At 38.5% G+C, this 19,697-nt stretch overlaps 2 protein-coding genes across 5 annotated transcripts in view; both read left to right on the top strand.

Moving 5' to 3' along the window:
• The window catches only part of C6H5orf34 (chromosome 6 C5orf34 homolog), a 32,565-nt gene extending 21,376 nt beyond the window's left edge, over window positions 1-11,189 (top strand). For 2 of the 3 annotated variants that reach the window (XM_029940926.1, XM_029940925.1), the window contains exons 11-13: window positions 1,762-1,860; window positions 6,001-6,041; window positions 10,790-11,189. In XM_029940926.1, coding sequence (XP_029796786.1) covers window positions 1,762-1,860; window positions 6,001-6,041; window positions 10,790-10,983 — 334 coding nt within the window. In that variant the 3' untranslated portion in view covers window positions 10,984-11,189. Of the gene's footprint in view, window positions 1-1,761; window positions 1,861-2,023; window positions 2,160-6,000; window positions 6,042-10,789 lie in introns of those variants that run through there. The other variant, XM_029940927.1, reaches the window with a different exon arrangement.
• A 1,628-nt stretch (window positions 11,190-12,817) lies between these two features.
• Window positions 12,818-19,697, top strand: part of TMEM267 (transmembrane protein 267) — a 14,400-nt gene continuing 7,520 nt past the window's right edge. Inside the window, exon 1 of one of the 2 annotated variants that reach the window (XM_029941493.1) lies at window positions 12,818-13,254. The gene's annotated coding sequence lies outside the window, so the exon portion shown is untranslated. Of the gene's footprint in view, window positions 13,255-13,367; window positions 13,416-19,697 lie in introns of those variants that run through there. The other variant, XM_029941492.1, reaches the window with a different exon arrangement.

Below are 19,697 nucleotides of genomic sequence, written 5' to 3' on the forward strand. Positions count from 1 at the left end.
ACCGGAAGCAGGCTCCAGGCTCTGAGCCAGCTGTCAGCACAGAGCCTGATGCGGGGCTCGAACCCACGAACGTGAGATCTGACCTGAGCCGAAGCCGGAGGCTTAACCGACTGAGCCACCCAGGTGCCCCTGAAAAGCAGATTTAAAAACTATTTTTATGCTGGTAAATAGTTTTTAGACAGAGGGGAAGCATATAAACATTATTTAAATGTTATATTTTTAGTTTTTCCAGGCAGATAGTGTGCATAATATCATTTCAACAGGTTTCAGAGTTTACAGTAATATTGGCATCTTGCCTAACTAAATCAGGTCAGCCTTAATCATTTCCGTTTGTATTCAAGTGGTTTTTCAAAATGAGTATTTTCAATATACCTGGCTTGCTGTGGAAGTTGGACTGTGGTCAGCTGTATTAACCGATTAACTAATTAATCCCCTAACCAGTTTGAAATATGGTTTGCACAAATAACTAAACTTATGTATATTTCTGTGACGTTGAATGAAATTAATTCAGTGATTCTTTTTCTTAAGATGCAGAAGATTCTTTCAGTCTGTCTTTTTTATGGGCATGCTTTTTCTCTTTTGGTTTATGTAATTTGTTGTAATCGGTCTACTTGTGATGTTCTTGGCATGTTAGTGATTTTATTTGAGAATGTTCATAAAATAATTGCTTTTTTACTTCATGCATTTATTTTCCTGTTGGGATTTATTGCATTTTGGTGTAAATGCTCCAACATTCATTGCTAGCTTGAATAATTTGCCTCAAAAATACAGTGTCTTCAGAGCATCTGGGTGACTCACTCAGTTAAGCGGCTGACTCTTGATTTTGGCTCAGGTCACGCATGATCTCATGGTTTGTGAGATCGAGCCCTGCATCAGACTCTGTACTGGCAACGTGGAGACTACTTGGGGTCCTTTCCAACTCCTCTCTCTGCCCTTCCTCCACTCATATATTTTCTCTTTCTTTCTCTGTCTCACAAAATAAATAAATATGAAAAAAATGCAGTGTCTTTGACAAACATTACTGTTTGTTTCAGTCCATCACTTCAGATCATTCATTTTGTTCAACTTGATACTTGTTTTGTATATTCAATAAATTACATATGTATATGTTTATGTGTGTATGGGAATTAATGGATGTATTCCAGTTTAAAGTTCAGAAAGCAAATTCTCACTTAGTCTTAATGTGTATAGACATTTTCATTATAAAACATAATGAAACTCATTTCATTTTGGAGAATTTAGACAGTTGAATTTCAATTTCGAATGAACTCCAAGTATCACTTTGTTCTGATTCTTAAATCCCATCTTTATTGGGGCACCTGAGAGGCTCAGTCAGTTAAGCATCCGGCTCTTGATTTCAGCTCAGGTCATGATCTCATGGTTGGTGAGATCGAGCCTTGCGTCCACCTGTGTGCTAATAGTGCAGAGCCTGCTTGGGATTATTTCTCTCTCTCCCTCTCTCTCTTTCTCTTTCTCTCTCTCTCTCAAAAATAAATTAATTTTAAAAAGAACTTACAAAAATATCTTTATTAATCATGAATGTGAAGATATAATTTTATTCTTGATGAATAATGAAGAAAACTTGCCTTTTCCATTTCCTTTGAAAAAGACAAAAAATTTCCCAGTAAATGCCTCACTTTGGAATTTTTTTCTTTATCATTTTTCCCCAAACTGTCTTAATGGCTTTCCCTTTTTAAAAAATGTTTTATAAATATTATCCAAGTTCATTTTCAAATATTTCTTTTAATGTTTTCAACCTAGATATGTGACAGCAGTCATATCGTGGTGCAGAAGTCTGACCCAAACTAGCCAGAGAGAGATGCCCACACACTCTTCATCTTCTGTTCTTGAAGAAAATTGGTATTTATATCTTTTAAACTTTATCTGTGTAGAAGAGTCACAAAAATTAAAACTGTCAAATGGTAAACTCTAAGACTTTTTTCCTGATAGCTTAAGCTTAAAAATTTATCTTTAGTCAGATATCCAATTTGTTATATTACATCATATTTTATTTTATCTGTAGGTCAGAAAACTGCATTGAAAACTTCGTATCAAAATGGGTGATTCTTTTAATATGACAGATTCATCCCGAAAAGGAAAAATTTAAAGGAGGTTTTTTAAAATTTTAGTAATATCAAATAAAACATTGACTAACATAATAAGCTTTCAGAAAAATGTGATTTTGAAATCATTTTTATCATATTCATTACTTTCCCAAATCAACTGGCAAATCAGCATATGTAAGTATTTTAGTCCCTCCTGTGTGCCCTTCAGTGTGCAAGGAGACTGGAACTGGGCTTCAAAGGAATGTTTAGGGTAATGAAGAAGACATGGGAGGGAGGGAGTAGGGGCAGATGCTATCTGTGAGGGTGTAGTGTGAGTTTTGAAGAATAAGAATGGATCTTGTGATCAATAGAAAAACTCACACTTGATGGAATTATAAGTTCCTAGCTGGGAAAAATGACAGGAAGAAAGGCCCTTAGGAAGGTTAGTGTCACTGAGAGCATACCCTGAATATACAGGTATCCCCTACTTTTTGGAAGTTTGCACTACGCCGCTTCGCTTTTCTGAAAGACCTACATCGGTATGTCCCTGGTTTTCTACGGCCATACCAGCCTGAATGTGCCTGATCTTGTCTGATCTCGAAAGCTAAGCAGGTTGGGCTTGGTTAGTACTTGGGAATATATACATGTCTTTGCTAACCTAAAGAAATTCGAAAAGTATTTTCACTTTTAAGAAAAAAGGCAAAAATTGAAAATCGCATTCCACATTTGTTCCGCAGCGAGCTCTCACGGAGGCAGCTGGCACCGCCAGCAGGGAGAGTGGTGGCCCCGAGCTCCCTGCCCGAGAACCACACTCAGCCTCCCAGCTTCAGTCTGCCATATCTGTGAGCCGCTGGGCTTTATCCCAGTCCACTTTGTGCATCCGTTACCAAGGTGGAGACTTAGGTGTCAGAAAAGCCTTAAGAGAGGTTATTGTTTGGGTGTGGAAAATCCAAACATTTTCCATAAAAATGAATGGCAATTGTTTTTTCACTTTATGCCATTTCACTTTATGACAGTTTTCCTAGGAACGCTCTACCATTGGATGGTGGAGGAAACCTGTATTGGAAAAGAGGGATACTAGAAACAACTTAGGAAGCTTTAAAGTGGTTTATAAGGCGCCTTAGCATAGCATGGTGAAAAAATAGGAACATTAAGCCTGATTCTTAACACATTTTCCGTAGTTACTTAGAGAAGGAGGTACAAATCAAATCGGTAGATGTTACTTGAATATGTTAGGTATCCTAAGGATTCCGCTTTATGGATCCTCCCTTCTTCAGCCACAGGCTGTTTGGGAGCAGAAATGTTGCCTGAGTAGCTAGCAGAAAACATAGTTGGGATGAAAGGGAAATTGTGTAGGACCAAAAAACTCGTCACTTCATTGCTCAGCTGACAAAGTTTGTAAGATGCTGCTGGCCTTTTTATATGAAGCTTTGAAGAGGATAACTGTCAAGACAACTAAAAGGTGAGGCATGAGAGAAGTGCACGGTGGTGATAGCAGCCTTGCGTGGAAGCAAAACAGAGCAGCAGAAAGACCAAGGAATTGAGGAACAGCAGGCAGAGGAGATGCAGTCGCTCACAAGGGCTCCACAAAGCCCAGCACGTCTCCACTGTGACGTGTTTTCTTGTCAGAGAAGGGTTGAAGGAAGACAAGTGATTGCACAATCAACAGCTACCTAAATTGCATGTCAGTATTTTTTTCCAACTCACTTTCTATTATTACTTTACTGATTCAACTTTTTAATAGGGATGCTAGTCCAAAATAGTACAGAAGAGAGGTCATAAGAAGTTGGGTCATCATATGAGCAACAGCACTAAAGGTAGTTAGTATTATTGCTTAAAGCCAGAAAAATGGGGCGGGGGGTGGGGGGTGGGGAGAAAGATGTTTTTCAGTGATGAAGGCTCAGCAGGCCTTAGAATCAGTCATATCAAAATCTTTACCACGGATGCTTAAAATGTTGAAAGAGCTCTTTTATCCTTCATCCCTAGGCTAGAGTACGAGGAAAGAGTACAAATTGATAGGAGGTGACTGTGTTCCACTTCAGTTAAGCCAGTAAAGCAGACAAGTTCCACACCCCACTGTGAACTGTGAAGACTTTTCTAGTGACTTCAATAGAGAGATGTTTTAGATATTAAAGTCCTCATTAATTTTGCAGAGAGCTAGTTAAGTTACACTGTTTTCTAGTGTGTGCCACTGCTCACATTTCATTCTAGCTTAATGAGGAAAAAGAGAAAGGACATACACGTAAGAGATTCTACCCTCTGCCCATTACCGTTCGTCCTTATACCCATTTCTGTGGAGCCTAGTAAGAGCTAATGTTCATTTTAACCCTTCTATTCAAGGAGAAGAGAACGTTTAATATACTGTATTTAAGAAAACAATGAAATGAGTAAGTAGTATATTCCAGAAGAAATTTAGTGGAAAATACAATGTTTTGACACCTAATTCAACTGTAAAACCTTGGCCTTCCAAAACCATCCGTCTCCAAAGGGTTCCATATAAATGAGGTTTCACTATATGTGCAAAGAACAGAAGAAAAAGAAGAAAAAATCCTCTCTCCTGAAAAAGACAGTCTAGGTATGAAAATCAGAAAGTTAGTTCAAGAGACGATATTACAAATAAGTGTATGATTAGTTTATATAAGGCTGTAGAAATTCAAGGAAGGAGAGTACTTCTTTCATAGATGTGATAGGATTTTAGTAGGTTTGTCAAGTTTGACTAAACCTGGAGGAGGAAAGCAGAGGGTACACCAGGTTAGTATTAAGGTTGTAGCAGGAGGATCTGTGGGCAAACAGGTGGACAGAGGAGTGGGGCCTGACCTCCCACAGGATATGGGGGGGGAGAGAAGAGTGTGAGGGCCTGACTTTAGATGTGATATCTAGATTTTCATTCCAGTTTGTTATTGTCTTTTCTTGTTTAGATACCAATCTTTAAAAAAAATTTTTTTAATGTTTATTTTTGGGGTGTTGGGTGCAGAGAGAGAGGGAGACACAAAATTGAGGCAAGCTCCAGGCTCTGAGCTGTCAGCATGGAGCCGGATGCAAGGGCTCAAACTCCTGAACTGTGAGATCATGACCTGAGTCTAAGTCAGATGCTTAAACAACTTAGCCACCCAGGTGCCCCTCGATACCAATCTTTTAAATTCTTGCATTTTAGTAAGAAAGCTACCTTTTTTTTGGATGTTATGCAGTTTATTGACCTAATATTTGCAAATGATCTGTTTAAGCAGACAGAATTATGTAATAGTGCAGTTTCAGACAAGAATTTTTTTTTTATAATGGTCCTCAAGTTATGGCCATGTATCTTGTTCCACTGAATTTCCAAAGTGTAGCTTTTTTTTTTTTACTATACTTCAAATAAATAGAAAAAATAGTGATATAAAAAAAAAGTTGGGGCGCCTGGGTGGCTCAGTTGGTTAAGGGTCCAACTTCAGCACAGGTCATGATCTCATGGTTCACAGGTTCCAGTCCTATGTTGGGCTCTGTGCTGACAGCTCAGCCTGGAGCCTCCTTCAGATTCTGTGTCTCCCTCTCTCTCTGCCCCTCCCCCACTCGCTCACACTCTGTCTCTCTCTCTCTCTCCTTCTCAAAAATAAGTAAAACATGAAAAAAACTTTAATTGTGGCAGATATGCCCATGACCTTCAAACATCAATACCTGATTCAAAAGTCCTTGAGATAAGGACTTCTATTCACTTACCTTATTCATTAAAAGCACTCATTACGTATCAGTTGAGTCAAGTTGATTTGCTGATAAATAAAGCCCACAGAGAATTCACATGCTCTACTGACTAAGCCAGGTAGGTACCCCTATAAAGAGAATTCTTAACTTCTGGGCACTTCTATCTAAAATTCTAAAGTTTATGAAAAAAAAAATCAAGTATGCTTACTTGAAATATTGTGGATATAAAAGAATCAGACAGGTATCATTAACTTACTTTTTTTTTCTTTTTGCACAGGTCTGTGGCCTCTGAACTTGAAAAGATAAAGAAGTTTAACTGTATCCTTTAAACAGAATGTACTGTCCTGTATAATTACTCCCTCTCAGTTCTAGGCTTAATTCATGACTCTCTACTTTATATTAATCCATACTTATATATTCAGGAGCTTTACTGAATAACATTAAAGATTGTAATTTAAGATACATCTTATGTAGGGGCACCTGGGTAGCTCAGCCGGCTAAGCATTCAACTATTTTTGGCTTAGATCATGATCTCAGTTTCATGAGTTCAAGCCCCACATCAGGCTCTGCACTGAGCCTGCAGAGCCTACTTGAGATTTTCTCTCCCTCCCTCCCTCCCTCCCTCCCTCTCTCTCTCTCTCTCTCTCTCTCTCTCTCTGTCCCTCCCTTGCTCACACTGTCTCTCAAAATAAATAAACTCAAAATACAAACAAAGATCTATCTTGTCTATAGAAGGTACATCTTGTCAACATTTATACTTCTGAGTGGGTTTAAATAGGGCAGGAGACAGTGAACCTAGGATTAAGTTCTCCTTTGGAGATTTTTTTCACTGTATAATTATATTCTAAATTATAACAGACCTATGTCTGACTTTTTCTTTTTTCTTGGGATATTTATTATTAAAAATTTTTTTATTTTCAATTTCTGCTTTATTGAGGTAAAGTTAACAAAATTGTAAGATATTTAAAGTGTACATTGTGGTGACTTGACATATATATTGTGAAAGGATTACTCTGTCTTGTTAATTAATACCCATGTCACCTCACATATTTATTCCTTCCTCTTCCCGCCCTGTTTTGGGTGAGAACTCTTGTGTTCCATCCTCCTAGCAAACCTCAGCCATAAATCACAGTGTTATCTACTGTAGTCAACATGTTCTACGTTAGATCCTCAGACCTTATACAGTTTAGAGCTGAAAGTTTGTCTCTCCTTTTACCAATCTCGATTTTATCCACCCCCTACCCCCTGGAAACCATTTTTACTGTTTCCATCATTTTGACTTTTTTTTTTAATTCCACATAAAAGTGACACTGCAGTATCTGTGTTTCTCTGTCTGACTTATTTCACTTAGCATAATACCATCAGAATCCATCTGTGTTGTAATGGCAGGATTTCCTTATTTCTCATGGCCGAGTAGTATTCCACTGTATAGATATACTATTTCTCTTTTTGAATTTTTTTTATGTTCTATTTTATATTTGAGAGAGAAAGAGAGAGACACAGCATGAGCAATGAAGGGCCAGAGGGCCAGAGACAGAATCTGAAGCAGACTCCAAGCTCTGAGCTGTTAGCACAGAGTTCGAAGCAGGGCTCAATTGAACTCACAAGCAGTGAGATCATGACCTGAGTCAAAGTTGGACACTTAACCAACTGAGCCACCCAGGTGCCCCTATACCATACCTTCTTTATCCATATGTTTGTTAATGGACACTTGGGTTGTTTCCATATCTTGGCTATTTTGAGTAATGCTGCAGTGAACATGGGAATGCAGATCTCTCTTGAGATCCTGATGTCATTTCCTTTGGATATATACCCAGAATTTGGATTGCTGAATGGTATGATAGTTCTTTTTTAAATTTTTTGAGGAGCTTCCATACTGTTTTCATTGTGTCTACACCAGTTTACATTTCTACCAAGATTCACAAAGGTTCTCTCTTCTCCACATCCTTACCAGCACTTGTTAACTATTGTCTTTTTGATGATAGCCATTCTAATAGGTATGAGGTGATAACCTCATTGTGGTTTTGATTTGCATTTCCCTGATGATTTGTGATCTTGAGCACCTTTCCATATACCTGTTGACCATTTGTATGTCTTTGAAAATATGTCTATGCAGTTCTTCTGCCCTTTTTTTAATCAGACTTTTTTTTTTTTTGGCTATTTAGTTGTATGAGCTCCTTATGTATTTTGGATATTACCCTCTTATCAAACATATGATTTGCAAATACATTCTCTGATTTAGGTTGCTGTCCTTTTATTTTGTTGATGGTACCCTTTGCTGTGCAGAAGCTTTTAAGTTTGATGTAGTTCCATTTGTTTATTTTTGCTTTTGTTGCCTTTGCTTTATCAAATCCAAAAAATCACTGCCAAGACTGATGTCAAGGAACTTACTCATTGGTTTCTTCTAGGTGTTTTATATCTTCAGGTCTTATATTCATGTCTTCAGTCCATTCTGAGTTGATATTTGTGTATGGTGTAAGATAAGGGTCCAGTTTTTCCAGCACCATTTATTGAAGAGACCATCTTTTCCCCATTGTGTATTCTTGGCTCCTTGGTTGTAAATTAATTGGCTGTGTATTGCATCGGTTTATTTCTGGGCTTTCTATTCTGTTCCATTGATCTATGTGTCTATCTTTATGCCCATGCTATACTGTTTTGATTACTTAAACTTTGTACAGTTTGAAATCAGGAAGCATTATGCCTCCAGCTTTGCTCTTAAGATTGCTTTGGCTATTTGGGTTCTTTTGTGGTTCTGTGCAAATGAGATTGTTTGTTCTATTTCTTTGAAAAATTGGAATTTTATAGAGATTGCATTGAATTTTCCATTGTTTTCGGTGGCATGGACATTTTAACAATATTAATTCTTTTGATTCATGAGTATAAAATATCTTTCCATTTATTTGTGTCTTCTTCAGTTTCTGTCATGAATGTCTTTCAGTATACAGATCTTTCACTTCCTTGCTTATATGTATTCCTAGGTATTTTATTCTTTTTTGATATAATTATAAATGGGATTATTTTCTTAATTTCTGATAGTTTGTTATTAGTATATAGAAATTTAATTGATTTTTTTTTTGTATATTGATTTTATATTCTGAAACTGCTGAATTTATTGGTTCTAACAGTTTTTGGTGGAGTCTTTAGGATCTTCTATATATAGTATCATATCATCTGCAAATAGAAACAGTTTTACTTTTTCTGACTTGATTCTCTGTCTAGGATGTTATGCTGAATAACACTGCTGAGAATGGGCATCCTTGTCTTATTCCTAATCTTAGAGGAAAGGCTTTCAGTTTTTCACCATCGATTATGATGTTAGCTGTGGGCTAGTCATATGTGACCTTTATTATCATAAGGTTCATTCCTTCAGTACCCAGTTTGTCGAGCGTATTTCTGCATCTGTCAAGTTAATCAGATAATTTTTATCCTTCATTTTGCTAATGTGGGTGTATCACATTGACTAATTTTCATATATTGAAATATCCATGCATTCCTGGAATAAATCTCAGTTGATTATGGTGTATGATCATTTAAGGTATTGTTGCATTCCATTTGCTAATCTTTTGAGGATTTTTTTCCCGTTTATATTCATCAGGGATACTGACCTGTAATTTTTTTCTTTTTTTTTTACTATGTATGTATGTATGTTATGTATGTATGTATTTAAAAGTAATCTCTAGGGGCGCCTGGGTGGCTCAATCGATTGAGCGTCTAGCTTCGGCTCAGGTCATGATCTCATAGTTCGTGGGTTCGAGCCCCGCGTCAGGCTCTGTGCTGACAGCTAGCTCAGAGCCTGGAGCCTGCTTCAGATTCTGTGTCTCCCTCTCTCTGACCCTCCCCTGCTCGCGCTGTCTCTCAAAAATAAAAAACAAAAAAATTTTTTAAATTCAAAAAATAAAAGTAACCTCTAACTTAGTGTGGGGCTCAAATCTGTGACCCTGAGATTAAGAATCATACCTGCTTCTGACAAAGCCAGCCAGCCAGGTGCCCCTACAATTTTTTCTGACCAGTGTTCTTGTCCGGTTTTGGTTGTCAGGGTAATGCTGGACTAAAAATGAGTTTGGACATATTCTTTCCTCTTCCATTTTTTGCTAAAGTTTGAGAAGGATTGATATGAATTCTTTTTCAGTGTTTGGTGGAATTCCCCAGTGAAACCATCTGGCCCTGGGCTCTTACTTATTTGGAGGTTCTGGATTACTGACTCAACCTCCTTATTAGTGATTAGTCTCTTCAGATTTTCTATTTCATGATTCAGTCTTGGTAGGTTGTAAGTTTCTAGGAATTTATCTGTTTCTTCTGGGTTGTTGGCATATACCTGGGCTCATTTTCTTAAGAAACTTTTGGTTCGTACATTCCCATCTCATTCACCTAAGTTTCTTTTATCTTGTGATTTTTCTGTAATCCTATTCAAATAATAAAGTAGCTCTGCAACAGAGGACAGGTTTCTTTTCATTCTAGATCTTTTTTGAAATTAAAAAATACAATGCATAGATTATTTAGATTCCTGTCACTCTTTTGTTCTTTTTCAATTTTTTTTTATTGCTTTTTATTTTATTTTTGAGAGACAGAGAGAGACAGCTGGAGCAGGGGAGGGTCAGAGAGAGAGGGAGTCACAGAATCCGAAACAGGCTCCAGGCTCTGAGCTAGCTGTCAGCACAGAGCCCGACGCGGGGCTTGAACCCACAAACCGTGAGATCTGACCTGAGCCGAAGCCGGATGCTTAACCGACTGAGCCACCCAGGCGCCCCTCTTTTGTTCTTTTATTCCCAATTACTTCTTAAGGAAATGTTGAGATTTTAACTCTTTTATCTCCTCCCTATCACCAAACTTCCACGCAAATACACACACATACATACTCTTTCCGTTCTTCTTCTCTTCTACTCTAACCAGTTTCTTTATAAATAAGGGATAGACTTGATAAGTTCTGAAGTACCAAATCTGTTATGAATCTAAGAGACCTTCCTAACAGAGAAATAATATTTTAATATGAAGACCAGGCTTTCTGAAATTAAAAGTACTTATATAATGAAAACTGTGGGGGAAAACTCCTTAACTAAGCAACTTAGTGTTACTGGAGAATAGTGGTGTCCTAAACCATATTTCTAACAAAGAAAATGAACAGTCATCTGATCACTACAAACCAAAACCTTCAGAAACCTTGCTGGAAGAAGTTAATGAAAAGAGAGTATCAGTTGCATTGAAAAAAACCTCTGAAATCCTTCAGGATATTGACTGTCTTCTATCAAATTCTAAAAAGTGAAAAATGAAATTGTCACAGACCTTAAGGATGTTGTTTCAAGTAACTAGTATAAAATTACTAGCAAGCCAAGAAATTATATATATTACTTCTGCGCAATAATTATATGAAAAAATGACATTTAACTTTGGCGGTTACCTAACTTACAAATTTTAAGATATATATTTATAATGTACTTTATTAATAAAGAACTATTTTAGAATTTTGAACAATTATTTCAGATTTATGAGAGAAAAATGTATAAAATTATAGTTGTTGCTGTTTTATCTTGTGGAACATTCACTATTAATCCTCAAGTTTTTTTAGTCCTTTTTAAATATGCAGAATTGTGTGCATTTGGTCATTTGTTATTTTGGTCTCTCCAAATTTTTTCAACAGAACTGCCAAAAGAGAATTAGATCCTTAAATCATATAAGCAGTATTGCTTCAAGCTAAAAATTGAGCACTTCAGCAAAGACCAGTTTTATCTGAATTGGCTCATTAACTAGGTCTTTTTATTTCTTTTGAACATCTGAAAAGAACTGATGCTATACAAGTGTGTTAAACTAAAACGAGCTCATCAAAAGTGTTGTTTATGAGAACATTGTCTATTGGGAAACAACAAAACCACACGTCTAAAGAGACTTCAATATTAGACCAATATAGCAAAAATGTTCTAATTAACTTCTGATTCCTAGAAAAGACCAGTTCTTGACATAAAAGAGAAGAAACATAGTAAATAAGGAGAAAAAAGAAATGAAGCAAAGCCTAGATTAGGAGTGATAATGTCAAAGATTTGAATGGGCACAATGTTCTCTTGTTAGCTTCCCTCTGGGCTCCTTGCCACCTTCAAATCTCAGCACCAATTAGTACTTCTTCAGAAGGGCCTCCCCCAGTTACTGTTCACTGTAGTTATTTCCTTTATAGCACATACTACAGTTATACAGCTTTGTGCTAGATCCTTCACTAGAACTTGAGTTCTATAAAGTCATTCTATAGCCTGTTACCAAGCGTAGTGCTTGCTACACAGAGAATTCAGTATGTATTGTATAAACGGATCAGTGCCGTTGGGCTGTAGGCTGACTGCACAGAAAAGAACTGTAACACTTTCTCTTTGTTTTGGTTGCAGGAAGCCTTCCATGTTGTTCTTTAATAGCTCTAGAAAGCTGCGGTGTTAAGATGTACAATGCTGCCATAAGAGCAATGTGAAATGTTACTACAATTGAGACAAATGGTCCTTAACATGACTAAAGGCACCCCATGTTATGGTTAATGTGTTCTTTTCAATTCTCTTTTAAAATGTGAGTTAAGTTGAGTATCGTTTTCCTGAATTGAATCTTTTCCACTGGCTAAGCTCCAAGAGTGTGGCAAGCAATGAAAAGTTCTATCACTGAGAAACTGAGTCACGCTTTAGGTTTCTGTGTTTGCTTGAGACTGAAGATCTCACTTTTTACTATAGAATTCTCTTTCAACTGATTAATATAATCCCACTACTGCCCTTGTTTTCCATCTAACGCTTGTTTTGAGAAACTGTAGGTAGGAAGAAGAAAGCAGTGCCCCTCTTTGAGCCTATTCTTTATTGCCAGTGCTTACTAGAGCCAATGCCAAGCTAGACATCTCCTAAGGGGTGCTCACTCGGCAAAAGGCTGGGACCTGGCCATAGTCCCATTAAAAAGCTGCATCTTGTGAGTTTGGTTAATTACGGTCAAGCTACATTTTATGTCGTTTTTTTCAACTCCTGTGCATTTAGTAGTCATAATTAAACCAGCCCTGCCATTGCAGCTACAATGAAGTGTAGCACCCACCGTCCGCCCACAAAGGGCAAAGTGTAATTATCAAGAATTCCCCAAGGGGGCGATGGAGCGCTGTGGGGAAGCGGCCGATCTGCGAAGTCGCGTGGTGCCTCCGTCTCGTGGAAAAACTCTCTGGCGCCCACATTGTATAGGAACTAAAGGAAATGTTTGGACATTTCTCTTCCCTTTCGGGACCCAAGACGGCCTGTGGCTCCTAGCTCAAGCGTCTGGACATATGGCCTGCGCATTCGACGTTCGATGAGGCCACTTCTGCGTTATCAGCTACCTGGCCTCCAGGGAGGGTGCATTGTGGGTATATCGGCTGAGTCTGGGGCACGGCGCCGTCAAAGCCAAGAACGAACGCTCAAGTTTGACAGAGGAAGCCAACGAGGCACTTTGCATTTATCCCCCTACTATCCCAAAGATCTCCTTACGGAGCACAGCGGGAAAGAACTCGAGAAACCCACCACCTCCACCAAAGACCTCCGAGCTGTCGGTTCCGGTGCGTTATGCATGGGGCCAGTATCCCGGCGTCCTCTCGGCTGACGTTTCGAGGCTGGGGCGCTCTGGCCGGAGTCCGGTGTCTCTGTGGTGCCGGCCTAGGGGCGGGGAGAGGGGCGGAGCCGCTGTTTGCGCTGCGGACTTCAACCTGAGGAGCCGAGGGTGGGTGCGGCTGAGCTCCGAGGGGGGCCGGGCGGGAGGGGCACTGAGTGGTTGCCGCGAAACTGCGTCCTGAGGTGGGAAGCAGAAGCTCCACATTCTAGATGGGGAGGGCGTGCAGGGGCGGCAAGCGCGTGGGACGCGGGAGCAAGCGGGCGCGCTGGCCCCGTGGGCCAGCACTGTCTGGTGGTTCCGGGATCTGCGCGAAGCCCCGGCGTCTCCCTCCGGTTCCTTGCGCCTTCGAGATTCCATAAGCACCGAGTCCTCCCCTAGGCTCTGTGCCCCGGCGTCTCCCTGGCCTGGGACGGCGTGACGGGGGTCTTGCCGGAGTTGCCCATTGCCCTCTTTACCAAGCACCGGAGAGTCCTGCACGCCCCAGATCCCTGGAGGCGTGAATGTTACCAGTGTGACGGGGTCCCTTCCCTGCAAATGCAATTTTTGGTTCCGTTGACGCCAGGCCTTCCTGCCCATTTTCTTTAATGGGCATTTTAAGATTATTGCATCACACGAGCCTCAGGAAAGAATGCTTAGGGTATTTGCCGATATTCGAAATGTACTGAGATTTAGAATTGTATGTTTTATTCGTAATAGTGCAGGAATTAAACATTGTGTGTTCAGGCTATAAAAAGTTTCGGTGAAAGTGAGCAGGATTTGTGTTTCTTCCCTTTGCAAATTAACTGCATTAGATTTGACATCTGCTTTAGGTATTGTAGCATAAAAAATATATGTATTATGGGCGCCAGGCTGGCTCACTGGCCGGAGCCTGCCACCAGATCTCTGGTTTGAGTTGGAGCCCCACGTGGGGTGTAGAGATTATTTAAATTAAAATTTTTAATTAAATATATAAGCTTTTGCAACACCAACAGTGAAAAAGGCTTATTTATAAAGCAATACTAACGGTAGTCATTGGATTTTAGACTGCGTTTACCTCAGGTTTTTGTAAGTATTTGTGTGATGGGCGAGGGAGGCAGGTGACGTTTACATTGGGAATGTGTTAGCTCTTTGTTTTGGTAGAAGTGTTTGTCTAAGATTATGAACAATGCACAATAGTGTATATTTAAAGTAACTGACTAATTACGTTTGTAGTTAAGGAAAGGAAAGATTACTACTATGTATACTTTTTTTAATTTTTTAAAAGTTTATTTTTGAGAGAGAGACAACATGAGCAGGGGAGGGGAAGAGAGAGAGGGAGACAGAGAATCCAAAGCAGGCTCCAGGCTGTGACCTGCTGCACAGAGCCGGAAGAGGGGGCTCAAACCCACAAGCTGTGAGATCATGACCTGAGCCGAAGTCAGACACTTAACCGACTGAGCCACCCAGGCGCCCTACTACTGTGTATGTATACTTCAGAGGCCCCATAGGTGATGACATTTTACTGTAATGGGATGGGGTTTGCAGTTTGACCATTGTAGAAAATGGCTGCAAGTCATAAGGCGAGATGTATCATCTGGGTAACTGGCTGTTAGGAGATGAGAAGGCATCCTAAACAATGTATTTAGTTCATAGGCTGAGGATTACTTACCTGCATACACCCTGTATTAGTATAATGAAGTATTTGTTTAATACCTTGTGCACATTGTATTTTATGGATGATATGTTTAGAAGAAAATTATAATTACTACTCTTAAGGGAACTGCCCAACAAAAGTGAATATGTAGAATAAAGAGTTGTTTTACAGTTTTTGAGGTCCATTTTATTTGTAGGGAAGCGGCAGGAAGTGGAAAAAGGAAGAAAAAGGTATGAATAAAATGGATAGACTCGGGTGGCCTAGTCAGAGACAATAAATAAACTACATTCATTAAATTTCTCTTTCTCAAAAACATTCTCTTTCTCATACTCAGGATCTAAGCCAGAGATATTAAATATCTTCACTAATAGTTGGAGTGGAATAGATATCTGAATTGTGTTTATGGGACCATAATTACACCTTTTTAATTTTGTTAATGTTTATTTTTGAGAGAGAGAGACAGAACATGAATTGGGGAGGGACAGAGAGAGAGAGGGAGACACAGACTCTGAAGCAGGCTCCAGGCTCTGAGCTGTCAGCACAGAACCCAATGTGGGGCTGAACCCACGAACTGTGAGATCATAACCTGAGCCAAAGTTGGACACTTAACCGACTGAGCCACCCAAGCACCCCCATATTATACCTTTTAAAAAAAGGAAACAGGGGCGCCTGGGTGGCTCAGTCGTTAAGCATCTGACTTGGGTTCAGGTCATGATTTCACAGTTTGTAGGTTTGAGTCCCATATGAACAAATAATTTTTCTATTATTTGACTTATAAGAATTGTATTAAATTTTATTAATATTTATTTTAATTTAAAAAATGTTTAACGTTCATTTATTTATTTTTGAGAGCAAGCAGGATAGGAGTAGAGAAAGAGAGGAGAGAACAAATCCCAAGCAGGCTCTGCACTGTCAGCACAGAACCTGATGTGGGACTTGAACTCATGAACTGTGAGATCATGACCTGAGCCAAAATCAAGAGTTAGGCATTTAACCAACTGAGCCACGCAGGCACCCCTATTAATGTTTATTAATGTTATATATTCTAATGTTTTTATTAATACATATTTATAATGTTATAAATATATTTCTACTTTTTAAAAATTGTACTTTGAAGAGGCTGACGACATCATGGTCTGAGTTGTTTAATGACTTCTGACTAACTTTCAGAGTAGCTTTATTGATTTTGTGGTCATAATATTAAGGCTTTGAAAATGTTGAGGGAATCAAAGAAGGGGGGAAAAAGTAATAATCATATGTAAGCCCATGACTGATATACATACCAAATGAACAGTCTGCTGTATTTTTAAATGTACAGTATAAGTGCATATTTTTCACAAAAGTTAATATTTAACATATAATTTTACAGACTGTCTTTTAAACTTTAATATTTTGAGTATCTTTCCATGTCAGTAAAAATGGGAATAGGTGATTTTTAATGTCTGTATAATTTGTGTGGAATTAATTTCACTAGTCTTGTATTTAGACCTATAATTTCTAATTTTTCCTTATTATAAACAATGTCATACTGATAATCCATATATAACTCTTTGTATTTAAATCTACTTATTTTCTGTGGATAAATTTGTAGAATTGGAAATGCTGAGTCAAAAATATTTGCTCATTTTTAAATGGGTTTTGATACATTTATTGTCAAATTGTCCACTAGAAAATTATACCAATTTATACTACTGCTCCTCATACTCTGTATGAGTGATCATTTCTCTACCACTACTAACAGAAAGCATTAGCAATCTTTTGTCAATCTTACATTGAAATCTCATTGTGTTAATTAATTAATGCTTACTTATTTTTGAAAGAGAGAGAACATGAGCAGGGGTGGGGCAGAGAGAGAGGGAGACAGAGGATCTGAAGCAGGCTCACTTCTGATAGCAGCAAGCCCAGTGCAGGGCTTGAACTCATGAACAGTGAATCATGACCTGAGCCAAAGGTGGACACCTAACAAACTCAGCCACCCAGGCACCCCGTATTGTTTCAATTAGAATTCAATTGGTTACTAATAAAGTTGAAATCTTCTAATAATTTTTGATCATTTGTATTCCTTTTCAAAATTGCCTTTCCATAGACATTGCCCACTTTATTACTGGGGTGCTTATTTTTTCTTCCTAATTTTAAGAGCCTTTAATAAAGTAAATCTTTAAATCTTTGTCTATCATAAAGGTTCTAAATTTCCTCCATTTGTCTTTAACTTGACCATGCAGAAGTTTTACATTCTGATGTAGTCATGTCTATCAATATTTTAAAAATAATTTTTGAGCTCCTCTCTAAAAGTCTACTTAGCTGGACTATGTAGAAGTCTGTTGACAAATTCATGTAAATATCCCAAACTTGATAACCAAACCGGTTACAAAAGCTATCTAGTCATAGAAATTTTCCAAGCAGCTAGTCAACAAAACGGACTCCCTTTCTTAATATAACCAGGAAAATGGTCTATTATATTGCAAAACTCTAACCATTTGAATGTGACATTTTAAAACCTAGCTGTTTGATTTAATCTCAAGTTTTGTCTGATGATTGACTCTCTCCAGGACAATTAACAGATTGACAACCAGTGTGGACTGCTCACTTCCTGTCCAGATAGGATATTTTTGAGATTGCTCTTCTAATTAACTGGAAAAAACAGAGCCCTCTTTCTACAATGTATGCTACTACATCTTTTCCAACCTCCCTTGCAGCAAGTCTGGTCATATAATAGAGCCAGCCAATCAGCCACGTAACGGTGCCCACTCCAAATTTTGTATTGAGATCAAAAAAACAAACATGCCAAGAATCTTTCATGGCAGCAGCAGATGGCGTAGCACTGGCTCCAATGCCAGTGCTACCATCTGGTGACGGGTTGGGCAGTGTAAGCTGGGCTCAGTGGTAGGGAGGTCTTCACCACACCCGTGGTCTGGTGTCATTTTCACCGAGGTACATGAGGCATGGATTTGAGGTCTGGTTCTTAAAACCTAGCAAGCCTGTGATTTCCCAATATCCTTTGAATAAATTTTGTTTTTTGCATTTCTTACTTTTCTGTGTACTTAAGAACCCTACCTGATACAGGATCTGAGTTAAATAAGTGTTCCTCTATCAATTTAGAATTATACACACATTTCTCCACTCCTCCATACACATACTTAATCTGTTTCTAGACTTTGTGTTCACCTTTCAGTACTTATGATACTTTGTTTTTTTTTTCAAGTTTATTGGCATTTACCTTTTATTTTACCCAAAGTGGGACTTGATCTCATGAACTGTGAAATCATGACCTGAGTCAAAGTCAGATGCTGGGTGCTACCCAGGCACCCAATATTTTTTCTTCTAAATGAAATTTAGAAACATTTCAGAAAGTTCCTAAAAGAAAAACCCTTTTGATTGTAATTAGGAGTATATTAAATTTATAGATTCCATTGGAAGAAAATAACACCATCAGTGTTGTCTTCTTACTCAGTAAAATAACTAATACTTCATGTATTAGTTAAGTTCCATCAAAGAAGCAGAACTACTTTGCCTACTAAATGTGGGATTTATTACAGAGGTTAGACCTTCTGTAGTTGTTGGGGCTGGGAGAGCATTCTGGGCAGACTCTTGCCTCTGAGTCTGTTGTTGAGCCTGAAGCTGCTGCAGATCAGCTAGACAGACCGTCAAGAAAGGAAACTGGATGTGGAGGAGAGCCAGGACAGAACGGACTCTGCATTGGCTTCCCACCAACTCCAGTTTTGATGCTGCGGGTGGTGTGCAGGAGAGGCTAGTGCTTGACCTTGATAACATTTTGATGTACACATGAAACTCTGAACCATGAAACTATCACCACAATCAAGATAATGAACGTAACTGGTCCCCCAAAGTTTCCTTCTGCTCCTTTTTAATCCTTCCAGTCCCTCCTTTCCCCAGGCAACCACTGATCTGTTTTCTGTCACTTAAATTGATTTGCATTTTCCAGAATTTTATATAAATGGAATCAAATTGTGTATTCTTTAAAAAATTTCTAAATGAAAATTTCAAATATGTAGAAAGGTAGAGGATAGAATAATGAACTACAGGATATCCATTACCGATACTAACAGTTATAACATTTCCCATACTTGCTTCATTAATTTTTTTAAATTAGGACTTTATTTTTTTATAGCAGTTTTAGGTTTACAGAAGAATTGAGCAGATAGTACAGAGTGTTCCATATGTTACCTCTCCCTCCACACACATTTCTCCCTATTATTAACATTTCGTGTTAATGTGACACACTTGTTACAATTAATAAACCAACACTGGTACATGAAGTCCATAGTTTGCATTAGGGTTCATTCTTTGTGTTGAATAGTTCCATGGGTTTTGAATATTACTCCATTTTTCTTCTCTTTTTGTTTGGTTTATTTCACTAAGTATTTGAGGTTCATCAGTGTTTTCGCATGTATTATTTGTTTCTTTTTATTCCATGTTTTGTTTATCCAGTTGGATTGTTTCCAGTTTGGAGCTAATGTAGATAAAGCTGCATACTGTAAGGATGCAGGTCTGAAACTGACTCCATGAAACAATACACTTGATCTTAGCCAAAAGGCCGAGAAGCGATGACTCCATGAACCAATAGAAGGGCACACATTGCCCAAGGCAAAAGGGACCACCCTTGTAACATTCTAAGGGCAGGCCTAAAGATGGAGGCTAAGACTAGTCACGCCCTACCTGAGGGTCCTGGGCCCACTCTGTGATTGGTCAATACTCTAAATGTTGTGATTGGGTCCCGCCAAAAGTAACAAATACTCTAGGCAATGTGAATGGTTAAA

Source organism: Suricata suricatta, chromosome 6, assembly GCF_006229205.1.
Source record: "Suricata suricatta isolate VVHF042 chromosome 6, meerkat_22Aug2017_6uvM2_HiC, whole genome shotgun sequence".
Lineage (NCBI taxonomy): Eukaryota > Metazoa > Chordata > Mammalia > Carnivora > Herpestidae > Suricata > Suricata suricatta.